The sequence below is a fragment of the Prunus mume genome, linkage group LG3 (assembly GCF_029339155.1).
Source record: "Prunus mume cultivar Tortuosa linkage group LG3, ASM2933915v1, whole genome shotgun sequence".
Taxonomy (NCBI): Eukaryota; Viridiplantae; Streptophyta; class Magnoliopsida; order Rosales; family Rosaceae; genus Prunus; species Prunus mume.
In genome coordinates, this window is record NC_142700.1 from 3,738,878 (window position 1) to 3,756,637 (window position 17,760).

Genomic DNA, 17,760 nt, shown 5'->3' on the forward strand with positions numbered 1-17,760 from the left:
CGGTTGAATGGTAGGTCTCTCTGCTTCCAGCCTGCCACTCTCAAGTCAAAGGGTCTGAAGAACAGACGGGTAAGGATTTCCAGACCACAACACACCACCAACAAATCTTGGTGCTTCAGCAAATAAATTAAAAATTCAGGTATTCTTTGACAGCAAGTTGGTTTCTTGTCCTGTTTATAATTAAAGAAAGAAGATTTTATTGTGGGAAATGTTCTAATTGACTGGTAGGTTCAGCCCTGCAGCTGGCTAGGTGACCTTAAATACATTACAATGGAGATGGATCAAAATCAAGCATCTTTAGTGGAAACCCAGTTGAGGAACTCATGGGTTCCCACAAAATTGAGCTGGCTTTTGCTTTCTTCATCTGGGCGTTACTGGCATGCTTATCTTCTTGCAATACCTTCCCAAGTGAATACTCCATAGTGGAGCAAAATGAAGTGCTCAACAACTTCCCTGCAGAAGAGAGAGTTGTGGAGCTCTTCAGGCTCTGGAAGCAGAAGCATGGAAAGGTGTATAGGCATGCTGAAGAGAGTGAGAGGAGGTTTGAGAATTTCAAGAGGAACCTCAAGTTTGTATTGGAGAAGACTGCAAAGAAGAGGGCTGCAAACAATGCACATGATAGCCAGAGGGTGGGGTTGAATAGGTTTGCTGATATGAGCAATGAGGAGTTTAGGAAGACTTACTTGTCTAAAAAGCTGAAAATGCCCACCAGCAAAAGGAACAATATGATGAGGAGAATGCATGAAGAACCAGTGCATTCATGTGAGGCTCCTTCAGCTTTGGATTGGAGGAAAAAGGGAGCTGTGACTGGTGTCAAGGACCAAGGCAGCTGTGGTATGTTTCAAATCATTTATTTCATTTGCTAGTAAATACATTTCAATTTTTTTACAAGTTCATATAAATAGTTCTTCTGACTATTGTTGTGGGAACAATTTGGACTTGTAAAAGTCAGACACCAGAATGTTTATGATTTCTCCCTGTAGATTGATTCAAATGGTTTTAGGACAGATGCACTAGACCATCATTGGTTCTTCTAATCAGCTCGGGATTACACAGACTTTTGTGCTGCAGCACTGCTGCTCTGAATAGGTTCAGATACATAAACTTTAGGATGAAATATAACAGAATTGGTTGAGAAAAGGCGTAAACAATCTGAACTTCGAGCAATAAGTGAGGAAAGAAATGAAACACAACCAACTTTGAGGTCAAAAGAAATCTTCCAATAAAACGGGAGATTTTAGATTCAACCATAGAATAGATGAAATGAATTTCCAAATGAGGCCAAGATCTTTAGAACTCATCCTTCATTGACTATTTGGTATCGCCACTTTCTACAATCAATCGATGATATCAAAAGTCACATGGTCAGGATGTTAAAAGATTCTTTAGAGACTTTTTTTCTTTCCAAAAACTTGTTAGGTAGTAAAATAACAGTATAGCTTTCAGACCTCAGGATATTACATTTACAAATGTCTTGCAGTGCTCGCTTTTACTGTTTTATTGAACAAACCATTTTTCTTACAAAACTGATATTTGATGATACTGTTCTTCTTCTTCTTTCAATTTTGGAAAAGAGCATATCATGCTTGGTGCTCCTGAGTTATAAACGACATGTCCTGTCTGTAAATTGACACTCATGCTAAGTTTTATTGATCTTTTAAAGGAATCTTGTTTTTGTGTTCACAGGAAGTTGCTGGGCATTCTCTAGCACCGGAGCTATTGAAGGAATCAATGCAATAGCCACCGGAGAACTCATTAGTCTTTCAGAACAAGAACTTGTGGATTGTGACAGTACCAATGAGGGATGTGATGGAGGCTACATGGACTATGCTTTTGAATGGGTTATTGACAATGGTGGTATCGATACAGAAAAAAATTATCCATACACAGGTGTGGATGGTACCTGCAATGTCACCAAGGTCAGGTTCAACCCTATAGCTTATTAATAATACATATTGTGTTTGTCCGGAACAAATTTTGCCTATTTTCCTCTGTTCTTATTTGTGTGATGCCTTAATCAGGAGGAAACTAAAGTTGTCACCATTGATGGTTATGAAGATGTGGGAGAAACAGACAGTGATCTTTTATGTGCTGCCGTTCAGCAACCCGTTAGTGTTGGTATAGATGGTTCTGCGTGGGATTTCCAACTATACACCAGGAGTAAGTCTAATTTATGTTCATTTCACTAGTTGGCTTGGATATCTGAAATGTTACTGAGACATAATTTTAATAATAAACAAATTAATATGATTCAATCAGGGAATCTACGATGGTGACTGCTCCGACAATCCAGATGACATTGACCATGCAGTTCTGGTCGTAGGATACAGTTCCGAAGGCGATGAAGATTACTGGATTGTAAAGAATTCATGGGGGACTAGTTGGGGGATAGATGGATACATTTACATTAGAAGGAACACTAATTTAAAATATGGGGTTTGTGCAATCAATGCCGATGGCTTCATATCCTACCAAGGAGTCATCTGCACCATCCCCAACAGCTCCACCACCACCTCCTACGCCAGTGTCACCACCCCCTCCACCAACACCACCTACACCAGTGACACCACCGCCACCTCCCTCTCCTTCACCAAGTGACTGCGGAGACTTCTCCTATTGTCCAAGTGATGAGACATGCTGTTGCCTCTTTGAATTCTTGGACTACTGCCTCATCTATGGTTGCTGTGAATATCAGAATGCGGTTTGCTGCACCGGAACTGACTACTGTTGCCCAAGTGATTATCCCATTTGTGATGTTGAAGATGGTCTCTGCCTCAAGGTATGGAAATTCTATCATTGTTTCATTTCAATATCTACTTGGTGTTTGACACTGAAAACCAACATTATAGTGTACTTCGCAAGTTGCAAACTAATACTTAACCTAGTGTAGCAAGTTATGAAGCATATTAGAAAAGGGAAAAAAGTCATCAAGTGTATACAGAATCATTTCCCTTACCTCTCAAAGTAGATACATAGAATCAATAGAGCCGGCCATTAAACTAATAACTAATGTCTCTCATATTTTCATTACACAGAATGCGGGAGATTTCTGGGGAGTATCTGCAAAGAAGAGGAAAATGGCCAAGCACAAGCTCCCATGGACTAAAGTAGAGCAAACAGAGAAGACATACCACCCACTGCAGTGGAAGATGAACCGGTTTGCTGCAATGCGCTGAAAAAGGGAAAGGAAGTTATTGTTTCTGTGAAGTTTGAAGAAGGTTGTCACTATTGGTATTTAAATTTATGTAAAACAGGCATTTGTTCCACCTGTGTTTTTTTTGTTGACATATGTTCTTGTGAACATTGATTCATTGAACATATGCTGTAAACGAAACCTGAAACAGAAACATATTTGAGAAAAGTGATTTTTCTCTGCGTGATGCAACGGACGGAATAATTTGATCGATTACAGCTAAGTTTGATGTATTTTATTTTCCAATCTTGTAGCAGATAAGGTTCAAGACAGACTGAACAATTGTTGTCCTGGCTTTGTAATATATGTATGGTCTTTATACTAACCTATTGTACTAATTGCCATTCTTCTAGCTCAACAACAATTCTAAGCCAATCAAAAATTAGACAAAACAAAATACAATATCCATGTAGCTGAAAACTACCTTGTCACAGCGCATCATACTCAGCTACAACAGTGAGTACTTCTGCTAGACAGATTTTCTTCCTTGACAAAGGACCTGAGGGTCCTATTGGTAATTTATGAGGCTCAATTGGAGTTGCAGATCGCCTTTCCTCCTATGATCTCACTGTGGACTTGGGCTGCCTGCCATGTTATTGCTGAGCCCTCTGCTGCTACTGCAAGAGTTGCTTTACTGGCTGATGATATTGAGTTTTTTTTTTCTTTTCTATCTGTTCTTTATTAAATAAAAACCTACTTGATTCATATATCAGAAAGAAAAAAAAAAAGTTAAATGTACTTTCTTGGTATACAAGAGTAGATTTGTAGACGTGTAAAACTAGGAAATAAGTTCAAATAATTGTCTAATTATGAACAATCATCCTAATTATAATCACCTTAATCATTCCATCTGCTTAATTGCAGGTAGTTAGAATAAAATCATTATCAATCTGTTTGAACCAATATCTTCCAACATCTTGTTCGCAGATACTTTTATTTACATAAATTTTTTTACAACAGAATAATACACTAACAACTAAAGTTACCATCATCACAATAAGACTAACCACAACTTGGTAACGAACTCATCACAAATATTATTCTCTTCCATCTGCACGAGTCGAATTCAAACATTTTGTTTTGACAACTCATTTGCTACTTCAATTAAATTGTTGTAACAAGGCAGTAACATGGACCGACGAAGATACGGGACAGTCCCACTTCCTAATCGAATGTCGAATGCCCGTAATGTTCGGTTGACCCAGTCTAATTACCAAAAAATCCCCAATTAGGAATAACTTTTGGTCTATGGGGTGGCCTCCGCAATTTAAGGGCACTTTAGAAAAAGGCATTGCTGATTGACAATCTATTTTTATTGAACTTACCATGTGGCTCCTCTACCATATCATCTGTTATGCCATGTATTTTGTAGACATATGAGACCCAGAAAATAATTCTACTTTTTTCAGTTTCAAATTTCAACAACCCAACTTTGACATTGTCCCAAAAAGCAATCTTGCCGTCCGGAGATGAAAGAAAAGACGGAAGGGAAGTAGTGAGAGAAAGTCGCATCATCCATCACATGGCAATGGGTCCAAATATGCTTTCATTTTCCACTTTCATGATGAGGCTCTATGAGCGACACACACTGCCTCGTCAAATCATTTGAGTTTCCATTACATTTTCAGAGCTTTTCTCCTAATTTTCTTTTTCACCACGGCATGTTTGGCGTTGCTGTACTGTGAAAATAATCTATGTTAAATTTGTCGTGAGAGAAATCAGCTGTAAGAGAAAACAATTTGGCTGTATGAGTAAAATTTTACTCATAATCAGAAAATGATTGCCGCATAATCATTAAACTCAGCAAGTCTTCAAAATTGATTCCTGCATAATCGAAAATGAAAGACTTCAATAATGCTTTTCCTTATAGCTTTCTCTTACATCAATTTTTAACAATAAGCGATTTTCTCACAGTTTATCAAATGGGTTGGGCTTCTCAATTTTTTTTTAAAATCACTTATCATCCCAAATAAACAATGCCAAACTGGTACTTAAACTGTAAATTTAATCGATTAATTTTTTATTTAGTAAAAAAAAAAACAAAAAAGAATGATTGAGTATGATTTATAAAGTTGCCACGCGGACAAGGAGTGAGAGAGTGGACTGAAAAGTCTGAAAGTTGAAATAATAAATAAATAAATAAATAGGTGGGTCAACTAAATTTGGCAGGATTGAAGAAATGAAAGAAAGGAAAGAGCTTTGGATCAGCAACGGTCTATGTTTCGCAGCCGTAATGTCCGTGACCACACCTCTTCTCCTCCAAAGGTCTCAATCCCGATTTAATTATTTTAGGCTTTCATAAATAACCCAGCAAGAATAAAAGGATGAATAAAAATCCCCATAACAAGAAAGACTGAAAGATCAAAACTTTATAGAGGAGGAGGGGAGGGGACCACGTTTCTAGGAACGAGCAAGCAAGCAAAGCAAGGCAAAACAGAGCAAAATGATCAAATGTACCGTACAATGTTACAATGCAGTATAGCAGCCAGCAGTAGTTTTATCTTCTGCATGTGTTTGGTCTTAGTCTACTTTACTCTCTCTCTCCTCTGTTCCGACAATCCATATACACTCCTCGAAAAGTTAAAAACCACATACTCAGCTTCTTCCACCTCTCTCTCCTCTCTCTCTCTCTCTCTCTCTCATCCTTTGGCTTTGCTTTTCTTTGGTTACACTCATTCCCCAAACTCTACGGCATCATTCTCGGAGCGAAATATCAGCAGGCTCAAATCAATCTCTCTCTCTCTCTCTCTCTCTCTCTCTCTCTCTCATGCTGTGAGAGCCTGAGAGGTATGCCTCTTATCTTCTTCAATGAACTTTTATTTTGATATGGTTGTTTAATGACCAATGGTGTTATTAACTGTAATGAATTTAACTTGCAGAAATACTTTTTTCGGTTTTCTGGGTAATTCTGGGTTTTATAAGTTTTATTTGATATAGTTTGTTTCTTTGAAATGGGGGGTTCACAATAAAGTTTCTTCTTTTGGCTCTCATTTCAAGGTTACTGTTTGTTAGATCTTATTGATGGAATTGTGATGAGGGTTGCAGATTGTTGTTGTAAAGGTTAATTCTTTCTTCTTGGCCAGAACTAGTAATTCTTTTGGTTCTGAGACTCTGTCAGAGTAGGTAAAAATCAGTTTGTCTACCAAATGCTTTTCTGTTAGTTATTTATTCATAAATCCCAGCACCTACTGACTGTCTTTAAATTATTGGATTTGGCTTGTCTGTATAGTTGTTAATGTTTTTATCAACTGCTTTTCTGTTTTGTTTTTTGTTGTTCAAATGTTCTTTCCAGTCATATCTATTACAAGTAGCATAACTGGAGTTGAGCATGCTAGTTGATATAAACTCTGGTTTGTTTTAGTGATTTTATTCTTCTCCGTTTCAGGATTTATTTCAATTCGGATGGTAAGGGATTTACCATGATCTTTTATGCCATCCCTGTTGTTAGCAATTGAAGCTTCTTTCTCAGTTGGTGAAATTTGAAAAATAGAGGGATTGAGCAGAATTGGTTTGACCTGAATTAAGATATGGAGGAAAGAAAATTGAATTTGAATGCACGATTTTTGTCTGTGAGACGAATTGCTACAACAACAGTGTGCACAGATGGAGAGAAAGAGAAGATAATTCAGAGGCCCGATGGACGACATACTCTTCCACCTTACAAATCAGACTTTTGTTTGGAGCAGGTAACAGAACCAGTTGCAGTTCCTTTTCACTGGGAGCACATCCCTGGAAAGGCTAAGGAAGATAAAGAACCGGAGACTCAGCCTCGGGAGAAGACGTCTGTCACTCCTAGGCTTCCCCCTGGGAAGCCTATAGATTATGTTACAAAGCAAACTTTAGAAAAGGATCATGCAGATCGAAATGGGATTAGACCTCAATTTAAATCATATTCTTTGAACGAAAATGTGATGGATTTGAAGTGCTCAAAAGAGAAAACAAATGAGAGAAGGGCCTTGGAAGTGGAGGATGAGGATGATGTTTATTCGGATGCACTTGAGACGATTTCCCCTACAGAGTCTTTCTCCTTCAACTGTAGTGCAAGTGGTCTGAGTCAATCTGATGGTGCAGATGTAAAGCAATCTAGAGCCTTCTCTGTGGATTTGCAAACTCGAGATTTGATGATGAGTCGCTTCTTACCTGCAGCCAAGGCAATGGCTTTGGAGACACCTCATTATGCTGCAAAGAAGCAATATATAGCACCTGAACAACCAAGACAAGTCACAAGGGTAATTCGTGAGGATATCAGGCCTTTATCTAATGAACAAGGGTCTCACATGGAACTGCAATATGACCAATATAAAGAGGAGGAAGAAAGCGAAGGAGAAGATGATGAGTATGATCCCTCTGGCTCCATTTCAGCAAAGGGTTGTGGATTATTTCCTCGGTTGTGCTTAAGAAATTCTTTATGCCTCTTAAGTCCAGTTCCAGGGATGAAAGGTAGGACCCGGGCCCTCATGTCTTCCTCCTCTGGGGTTATAAGACCAGAAAAAACTACTTGTGGTCGGTCTCACAGCCAACCACTCAACAAGGTTAGTAGGACACTTTCGTGTCTCTAGTTTTCTTTCAATTTTTTTTGTATCCAATAACTAGAAGAAATCATATACAGTACTGACAGTCTTGTACTATTTTAATTAGCATGCTTTGGATGCTGCTTATAAGCACAAATCAAAAGGTGGAGTCAAATCAGGTGAATTGCACAAGTTTGAGAATAAGAAGGCTGGTGAATCCAGTCGCTTTTCACATTCTGGTGATCTAAAGAAAGGGAGGTCATCTCCCCTGAGGCATTCACGAAGTGCTGGCATATCCCCCTATCGAAATGAAGCACCTTCTGGAGTCAAATCAGGTGAATTGCAGAAGTTTGAGTATAAGCAGGCAGGTGAATCCAGTCTCTTTACACGTTCTGGTGATCTGAAGAAAGGGAGGTTATCTCCCCTCAGGCATTCACGAAGTGATTGCATATCCCCATATCGAAATGAAGCACCTTCTGGAGTCAAATCAGCTGAACTGCAAAAGTTTGAGTACAAGCAGGCTGGTGAGTCACGTCGCTTTTCACATTCTGGTGATTTAAAGAATGGTAGGTCATCTACCTTCAGTAATTCACGAAGTGCTTGCATATCCCCCTATCGACATGAAGCACCTTCTGGAGTCAAATCAGGTGAATTGCAGAAGTTTGAGTATAAGCAGGCTGGTGAGTCCAGTCGCTTTTCATATTCTGGAGATTTAAAGAAAGGTAGGTCATCTACCTTCAGTAATTCACGAAGTGCTTGCATATCCCCCTATAGAAATGAAGCACCTTGTGGAGTCAAATCAGGTGAAATGCAGAAGTCTGAGTATAAGCAGGCAGGTGCATCCAGTTGCTTATCGCATTCTGGTGATTTTAAGAATGGTAGGTCATCTCCCTTCAGGCATTCACGAAGTGCTTGCATATCCCCTTATCGAAATGAAGCACCAAAGTCTCCATTTCCTGGCGTGGGGTTTCTTGGCATTCCCAGAGAAGAGAGTGTCAAAGCCAATAGTAAGTTCAATCTGCATAACAAGGGTGGTCACAAATTTCAGGAAGTGTTAAGCCACCAAAGAAGTATACAAGGGCCACGCTCTGAGAGCCCTACCATTGAGAAGACACTGTATGTAGATACTGTAAATACTGCCAAACTATCATGTTCAAATTCAAGTTCTTTAGTTACCAAGGAACAAGTAGACTCTACTGGTGAGGATTTTGATACCTTATTAAAAAGTAGAGACACGGAAGAAACTTATACTGAATCTTCGTTTCTAGATATCAAATGCCTGACTTATTTGGAGGGTGGTGGCACATTGGAACACGAAGTATCGGATTCCATTGATGACAATCTACCTTCGTTATCTGACCTCTCACACGTCAAAGGCCAAGTAGTTGCAGTGAAGAACTCTCAGCTAGGAACTGGTCAGGATATTGAGCCATTCAACTGTTCAAACTCCAGTGCTAATGGAAAAAGTGGTCAGATTATAAAAGCAGATCCAGGAATTGTTGATGCTAGTTCTGTACAGTCTCCTCTTCCCCCACCTTTACCAAGATCACCTTCTCAGTCTTGGCTTTGGTCTACCCTTTCTTCAATTTCTTCGCGATATCCAATTTCACAAGCACGTACTAAAAGGTTGGATTCCAAGACATCCTCCACCAGCACCAAGTGGGAAACCATTGTAAAAACTTCCAATTTGCGCCATGATCATGTTCGTTATTCTGAGGTAATCTCACCATCCTTCATTCTCACATAATTTCATATATACAATAGAAGTTCTATGATAAAAGGGAGCTCTAACTTTTCTTCCCCTTGACAGGAATTGATTGCTCATATTTCTCAGCAATCCAAGAGTTAGAATTGCCGTGGTCTTCCAATAATGTCTCCACGCTTTCTGCCTTCATTTGAAAAGTTTGTTTGAAGGTGACCAAAAGTAGTTGACATCGGCTGGCTACCTACTTATTTTATTTTTGCAGAGAGGTTCTCTTCCCCCCATCGTTTTTGCTCATGATATATTACTAGATGAATAACTCTGGTTTTCTCAGCTTTTTGCTTCTTGGCTTTCTCTAGCTTACAATTGATTTCTTCTCTTACAAGTTGAACTGAGATAGCATATAGGCAAGAAAGGTCACGCGGGCCCAATTTCTTGTAATTGGAGTATATCTTTCAGACAGCAATTCTAATTTATTTGGCTTCCTGTGATGCTGATGTATAGGAATTACTAGTTTTTTCTTTTGGGGTCATGATGCTAATAGTTCTTATTGGCTTTGATATTTTTGGAAAGATTAGATCAATCACCCTATGGATTGATCATTCAAATATTTGTATATGTCAGTTTTGCAGTTTCTTTGCTTCTGTCAAAAAGGAAATATTTGTTCTTCATAGACCAGAAAGCTGAGACTCCATCAGCTACTTGTAACTCAAATAAAGTCTTTTTCCTGTTTTTTTCCAAAAAAAAAAGCAAAATAAATCTTATAAATCCCAAAGCAGGACTGTGTAGCTATATTAAGGCCCGTATTATTTTGTGGGCTGTCCGACTATGAGATTGTTGGCAAAGTTTGGATTGAACTTTGCATTGAACTCATGACTCAATCCAAACTTCCTGTCAATGGCCTACTTCAATTCAGTTTATTTTAACTTAACCCAGTATCAATGTTTTCCGACCAAAAAAAAGGTTTCAATGCTATTATTCTAGCAACCAAAACACTAGCTTATAAATAACATAAACTCACGAACATTTGGTCGTGGTACCTAATTTCCGACAGTTGAGGTCAAATCTCATCAACACAGTTGTTGAGTTAAATAATAATACATTAGTGTCTTTTTGCCTCTATACTCTTTAAAATTTCAAGTAACCCCTTACTTAAGTCCCTTTTATTTGCCAGACCAATTGACTCAAATGAGTAGTTGCCAAAAAGAAAAAAAGAATGGAGTCAAATGAGTTGACTCAGCCGCATCCACTCCACGATGATTGCATGTATGTTGCATATTAAATTTACAAACACATCTAATGAATACTGTATGGGCTTTTTTTCTTCTAGTAGTTACTACGGGCCTGAGCTGCCGTAAATAGCAAAATGGATGAAATTTCCCCTTAAGCCTGAGTTTGAAGATCAAGCCCCAAGAATGCTTCGAAAAGATAGTGGAGCCTTAGGAAACACCTTGGTTACCTTCACCAACAAAAATAATAACAGTTTACAGATAAATTCTTGGCTTGGCATGAGAAGCTTGTGGCATGGGAGTTGAGCATTCATGAGTTTAGCATGAGAGAGAGAAATGGCTGCGATTTCCTATGAGAAACAGAGTTTTTAAGGCATGGGGGAAGAGATTCTGAGGATTCGTTGAAGAGAGAGAGAGGGAGAGAGATGAAGGAAATGAGTGTTTTTCCAGCAGCTTGACAGAGGCTCTGTCAAGTGTTAGAACAGCTGCCAAGAGGGAAACTAAGGAGGAGGAAGATGAACTGAGCACGAAATTGCAGAGTTTCAAAGATGAGAGATGAAGCTTGCTCTCTAGATGTGAGTTGTGATGATGGGTAGGAAATGCCTCTTTTTATAGGCAGCTGGAAGCTATCATTTTCCAAGAAACCCTAATGGTTTCTATCAAATTTGGCCAAGTCTTTCCCTTCCTTTCTCCCCTCATTCCTTCAATCATCCTATTTTGTTGAAATCTCTTTGCCCATTTGCACAAAATCAGGGATTTTTAGGTGCTCAATGCCCTTTCCTCTCAGCTACCTTAGTGGAGAACATCTACTTTCAACCATCTTTCTTCATTCTTTTCTCCCATCTTCTATAGCTAGATCTGATTTTTTTGGGGGGAAAGAAATGGGTATGTACACTGTTTGAAGGGTGTTTTGCTCAAGTATCCCTTAGTTTTTTTGATAGCTTGCGTTGGGTTTGTGTTTGGCCTATGTGCCGGAGATTCCAGCAACTTGCAGATGTGAGTGGCTTTTGGCTTTTGTCATGGTTTTGTCTTCAGCCATGTGCTGGAGATTTTCAGATATTTTGTTGGTCACTTGGGCCATTCTTTAAGGTAATGGGTTAGTTCACTAAAGAGATGGGCTATCTTTTTTAAGATAATGAGCTATTTTCTCTCCTTTATGTTTACTCACATATTTGAGCTCAAGAAATGGACTTGAGTTTCGAGGCTCCCAAGCAGCCCAAAACTTCCATTTCTTAGCTTATCAATGAGCCTCTTGAAAACTCATAACCATCCATACCACAACCCGCTCAGAAGCCCAGGCATTGGCGTGGCTTGGGCCCACTTAAGCTTGTAGCATGACGTGTTGCTTATTTGCTTGGCATGGCATGTGTGCAAGCGCATATGACGAACTTTTGAGTGCCCAAATTTGGTTTTCTTCTCGGTAAGGATATCATATTGGGCAGAGAATTTATCTGGGCTGAACCGTGAATTTTTTGGGCCTCCAACAAATGCAATTCAACGGCCGAGATTAAAAATATGTTAAATAGAACTTATTGAAGGATTTCCCCTTTCTTCTAATGCTTACATCCACTCCACGATGATTGCCCCCTCTTTTGAACTCTCTCTTTCCAAATCCAATCCTGCATGGAAATTTAATGATGTAACTTCATTCATGCATGAGAAGGTTCAACGAGTAAAATTTGAAAAGCCACCCACAAGTTCTTTTCTTTTTTGAAAAAGCTTGTAGTAAATTCAAAACAAGAGACTTCATCAGTCGTATAGTTTTGGTTTTCATCACATACGTACTTTAAGAACTACTTCAGCTTCAATGTGGCCTGGCTACATGACATTGATTTGTATACACTGGAATTAATTGTGTTTGGATATACCCGCCCTATATTCATGACTATTTGCATTGTTCTACAACAATTAGAGAGAGAGAGAAAGCTTGGTGCTAATTTCCTGCTTGCTCCTGTCCTCAAGCTCTTTGTAATAGTTTTGTTTAATTCTTTGGGCAGTTTCATAAGCTTCTTCACTAACCATCTGATGTTGGAAAATCGTCTTCTCATGATTCTCAACTCTTTGGCTCAGACCCAATTCCAATTCAGGCATCCATTCCTTGTACTTCAAAATCTTTTCTTCGTTTAACTGTATTTCAGTCAGTTAATTATTAGATAAAGAATACAGAAACAAAATTTAAACTAATGAATATAAATGATGAGAAACGTACCTCAAGCCTAAAAGGGGGCTCGAATTCAGTTTTGTGGCAACTGGAATTGCTGATAGAATTGTGTGAATTTGATGGAAACCGCCTTGTGTTCTTGTTTTCTCCAAGGTTCCATTCTGTTGATCTTGTATTGTGGAAAAACTGCCCATTATTCAACCTTGGTGTGGTGCGCATATGATGCACTAAATGATCAGATTGGGAGCCATTATAATTATGTGACCAATTGATTTTGGTAGGAAATCTTTTAGCTCTCCAACATTGTTGTTTGTTAATCATTCCAAATGGAGGCCACTTCTTTTCCTCAAGAAACCGGCTAGGGTTTATAGGGACAGCAGTCGATCGCACCGTCATTTCCATGGATTTGTTGCCTTGTACAACTTCTTTGTTTAGTAAAGAACATGATGACCTTAATTATGAGAACAACATCATGCATCAGGTTTAACAGAGAGAGGGAGAGAGAGACAATTTGTATAGTATAAACTAATGTATATATACCTTGGAACGTTAGGTTTAAAATCTGAGTGTAGTGGTTGTCTGTGGTCGTGTGAAGGTGTCGCTACAACAATGCCACCGTTGTCCGTTCTAAAGTATACATGTTGACGAGGCTGCTTAATTGTTTGGTGCGACATGCAAGCTATGTGATCCCTCCCATGCGTGGATTGTCGTTTCTCAGATACCACTGTACATTAATAAATAAATAAATAAAGGAAATTTAGCTGCGTGAATGAGTTTTTTTTATTATCTGAATATATTTAATTGTTTCACTTTCTTTTTCCTTGAACAAATTAAAATTCAATATTATAAACTCAAAGACGAGAGATGAAATTACCTTGACCATCCCCATCAAGCTTCTTACTTCGATACATCTGATAATGGAAAATGCATTATTATATAGAAGGATATCAGTTGGGAAAACAAGGAAGGATGGGCAAATTATATATCAGAACAGAAACTGGTTTAAGAATTAGTCTATGATACCTGCAAGTGACTCTTTACATGCGAAATGCTAAGTCCTTTCACATTCATGAGCTGAAGAACTAACTTGGGAGTTGCTCCTACACCAATAAGTAAAGAGAAGAGTTAAAACTAATGTCAAATATATATATATAATATGATCTAGCTAAGCTAGAAACTTACTGTCTTGGCCACCGAGTCTTTCAATGGCATGAACAAAAGAAAGATGGAGTTGAGGTGTCCACCGGAGACGAGGCATTTTCGATCTCACATATTGCCTTACTTTCCCTCTCCGCCCTTCATTTCCTTCAGCACTGGTGGCAGTACTACTATTGATATTCCCTTGACCTCTTTTTTCGTCGTCTTCGTCAACACTCAGTTCGAATTCTTCAACCTTGGTATCATCACAATTGTCACTACCAGCTTCTTCATTCAAATCAAAGGATGAGCATTTCAATTGGGAAGACCCCTGTGATGTGTTTTCTTCCTGATCACCATAATCTTTCTCATTGGTCATGGCTAGCTCTAGCTAGCTTCTTAAACTCCGAAGACTGATAAGTGATGTCCTCTTAATCAGGTTGCTGTATGTTGCTGGAAAAAAAAATCATCAAATGGGGATTAAAAACAGTGAATTTCACAAGAAAAGAAAAGGAGAACTAAAGTCCTTTTATAGTCATCCTGCACGCTTGGTAAGATTGCGCCCGAATTAAATACATTTTGAAAACGAATCCTGAATGGACATGATCATTGAAAAATATAAAGATGCATCGAAGTTAATTTGTATTGCTAAGCACAAGAGTTTTCATCAATATCTTGATAAGAGTTCAGCTGTTATCTGCCACTCCAGAATCAATTATAAACAAAAGATGAAGAAAAAAAAAAAAAAAAATCAAAGTTACACACACACACACACATATCTATACAAAAATTTAGGTTTTATGCATAATTCTTGATAAGAGAGAGAGGCAGAGAGCAAGATCTCTTATCAATAGATCGATAATCATAGTTTAAGAAAATGAACGGATAGGCAAATAATAGATCATATACAGGTAATGAACATAAGTTGATAAACTGGTGTGTCATTGGCGGTTAATTTCTCGAAAGTAACGAGCCATCCTATAAGGAAATAGATATGGCAAATTTTTTATAGAGAGATGCTACATGTTTTGCATCACGTAGCCCCATAGAAAAACATGATGTTTATGATCCTCGGAAGCGGTGGGAGATCACGAAAAAAAGAAGAAAAAGAGACTAAAAGAGAAGAAAAGAGGAAAGAAAGAATCTCAACCTTAATGGTTATCAATTGCTTCTTGAAGAACTCCCTCCTAAAGATTACTGATTGGCAGACAACTACTACCTTTCATTAGTGTCCAAAATTCTTGGAAAATTCACTAACAATCATCTTTGAGTAGGTGGAGGTACCTACTCAAGATTATTTGTGGTTAAAGAAGAAAGCAATTAATTAGATTATCATCACAAAAATAATTAAAGAGTTACTTTATTCACTCTCTTTTTCCTAAATACAAACCATTGATGGTGAAAGTACTTGCCTCAATCCTTCTTCCAAGTAATCAAACAGTTTGCCATACCGATTCGAGGATGCGGTGAAAGGGGAGAGCTAGAGATGCATATAAGTTTCTTAATTAGTAATGAAAAGATTTGGCCATATTGGTTTTGGGATGTTTTTGTTTGGTCCAAAGACTCCAAACAATGGAATTAAAGTCATCCAAATGCAGATATTCCAAGACTTTCATGGCATAAGAAAGTTAATACTCACATTATGGATACAGATCATACAACTACTGCTTCCTTGGATTGTTGTAAATCATGTGACTCCTCTCTCCCTTTTCTTCCTTGCCTCTCCTTTTCAGTTTTCACACTTGTCCTTTCAAAATCTGTGCTCTCTGAGCTGTGTTTCTCTCTCTCTCTCTCTCTCTCTCTCTCTCTCTCTCTCTCTCTCTCTCTCTCTCTCTCAAATGCTCGTGGTTATCTTAATTGTCTCTTGACCTCCGAGGAGACTCCTCTCTGGTCTATTGGTTTATTAATGATAATCAAATGTTGTTTTGTTCAGTAAGTTTCATCTTGGTTAATGTAATGAACTAATTATTAATAAATTAAGCAAGAGTGGGGACCTCTTATGTCATCACTCTCAATTTCAATTCCCACCTAAAATTGGACTTTTTCCCATTATCAACATGCACACCTGTTTTCCTGTGTGTGTCGACGTCGTCATCCTTATAGGTTTTTCGATTCTGGCACGCACACTTTGCCGTAGCTCTTGCATTTCATTATTGGTAAGGTTGTTTCATTATAAACACTAAATTTTGTGGGGCCATGCATGGTGAGGTGAGAATTCTTGAGATTGAATATAATACTGGTCAATTTTGGTGGGACTTCATGCGAGCTAGACCAAATGGCATGCATCGATCATTCCCATAACATAATTTTCCAATTCTACAAATTGATTTCACACTGATGTGCATGCCCATCTCTATCTGCAGACAAATTAAATATACTTAAGACAAAATGAATGAATAATCTACAAGTTGAAACAATGACTTCAACTTCTACACATCTACTATGAAATAAGAACAATTTCAATGAGTGTTAGTTGGATTGGAATGGCCCAAGCTGTGTGCTTACAAGTGGTCCTGGGTTCTCAAGTCCCAATATTACCCGTGTGTTTAAGTTTTCCCCCCTCATCTTTCCTAACTTTGACTTTTTTTAAAAAAAAAAAAAAAAAAAGAACATGAAAGAATATATTACAGACATATACTATAAGGAGAAATTAATCGCATATCATTCTAGTCAAAATAATTTGCCATTATTACTTGAACAGAAGATGCTGAAGCATTTCATGATGATCTTGTGGAACTTGATATTTTAATGTTGTTGTTTAAAAGATGCTGATATTTCGAGAAGGGGGGATTTATCACCTACCTGTTTGACTAAGCACAGTTGCTTTTAAAAGAAATACATGTTAGAGGAAGAAGCTAGTCTCACTACTAACTTTGTTGACTACTTATAACCCTAGCTAACCATTTCTGTTATGTCTTCTAGCAGATGTTAAAAGTCAATTTTGTCCACTGTTTCGTGATAAGTATCTGCAAGAAAATAGTTTATAATTTTAGAGAGTAGAACGTAATGCGGGTAGAAAGCTGGCTGCTGGCCTTGCAAAATGAGTGCCACTCATAGTAATCATATATAATCACGACCATCATTTACATGCAGATGGGGTTATAACATTAAAAGTCAGAAGCTGATGATGATGAAGAGAGCGTTTGTTTAATAATGTCCGAGTTGGAACAAAGTTGATGATGGGTGCATGTTACCAAATTAATTCCACCTATCACACTACACTAGCTAGCCGTATAAGTTTTGTCTCTGCAAAATCACGAGTCACCCATAAATAGAAATGTTCTCATACCAAAATGTCTAACAACATAAATTTATATTGTCAGACTATAAAATCGTTAATCAAGTTGATTCTTACTGAAATATATCGTTTCAAAATACCTTTTATTATCCCTAATATATATATTATGTGCAACATTTTATTGTCATATTCCCTACCATCCAAAGTGGTTTACTTTCCATGGCATCCAGAGAGAAATTGGACTGTCCTGACTCCTGTGCCAAAAGAGTCCTCCTTATAGTCTTTGGGAAAGAAGAGGAATCATTTGGTTAATTTGACTTACCTAGAACGACAGCTGAATATATAGCCATAGATTTAACCAACAGAATTTGGGTCAAATTAGTTAATCGATTTCGATGGGTTAATTGAGTAAAAACAAAACAATCAGTCGTCCGTTTCTGATTAACCTAATGGGACGGTCGTCCACTCCGATTTTCAAAACTATGAAAAAGGAAAAAAAAAAGCATTTGCTCTTTTGTCTTCACGTACGCATGGGGAGTTGACAATTTCAAGCCAAGAAAGAATCTTTCAATTAGTTTTCTCTATAATA

General features: G+C 38.0%; 2 protein-coding genes and 1 pseudogene across 6 annotated transcripts; 2 read left to right on the forward strand and 1 right to left on the reverse strand.

Moving 5' to 3' along the window:
- The first annotated feature begins 289 nt into the window (after positions 1-289).
- Positions 290-3,518, forward strand: LOC103324954 (cysteine proteinase COT44-like; annotated as a pseudogene). Its single transcript, XR_016125140.1, has 5 exons — positions 290-834; positions 1,687-1,919; positions 2,022-2,155; positions 2,256-2,779; positions 3,036-3,518. The product of XR_016125140.1 is annotated as a cysteine proteinase COT44-like (transcript).
- Positions 3,519-5,402: 1,884 nt separating this feature from the next.
- LOC103324955 (transcription initiation factor TFIID subunit, putative (DUF688)) lies at positions 5,403-9,897 on the forward strand. Of its 2 annotated transcripts, none has more exons than XM_089048148.1 (4): positions 5,403-5,980; positions 6,579-7,725; positions 7,832-9,421; positions 9,515-9,897. In XM_089048148.1, the coding sequence occupies exons 2-4, from the start codon at positions 6,721-6,723 to the stop codon at positions 9,551-9,553; spliced, it is 2,634 nt and encodes an 877-aa protein (XP_088904274.1). In that variant the 5' UTR covers positions 5,403-5,980; positions 6,579-6,720; the 3' UTR covers positions 9,554-9,897. The 2 variants fall into 2 exon arrangements, with proteins under 2 accessions (XP_088904274.1, XP_008225296.2); XM_008227074.3 differs by lacking the exon at positions 5,403-5,980 and adding an exon at positions 6,216-6,316.
- A 2,436-nt stretch (positions 9,898-12,333) lies between these two features.
- LOC103324956 (uncharacterized) lies at positions 12,334-15,828 on the reverse strand. 3 transcript variants are annotated; one of them, XM_089048149.1, is made up of 8 exons: positions 15,573-15,828; positions 15,346-15,413; positions 13,979-14,386; positions 13,820-13,896; positions 13,671-13,707; positions 13,337-13,520; positions 12,845-13,247; positions 12,334-12,762 (listed from the first exon to the last, which is right to left on the reverse strand). In XM_089048149.1, the coding sequence occupies exons 3-8, from the start codon at positions 14,310-14,312 to the stop codon at positions 12,544-12,546; spliced, it is 1,254 nt and encodes a 417-aa protein (XP_088904275.1). In that variant the 5' UTR covers positions 14,313-14,386; positions 15,346-15,413; positions 15,573-15,828; the 3' UTR covers positions 12,334-12,543. The 3 variants fall into 3 exon arrangements, with proteins under 3 accessions (XP_088904275.1, XP_008225298.2, XP_008225297.2); XM_008227076.3 differs by lacking the exon at positions 15,346-15,413 and having other exon boundaries at positions 15,573-15,827; XM_008227075.3 differs by lacking the exons at positions 15,346-15,413; positions 15,573-15,828 and adding an exon at positions 15,084-15,308.
- Between the last annotated feature and the right edge of the window lie 1,932 nt (positions 15,829-17,760).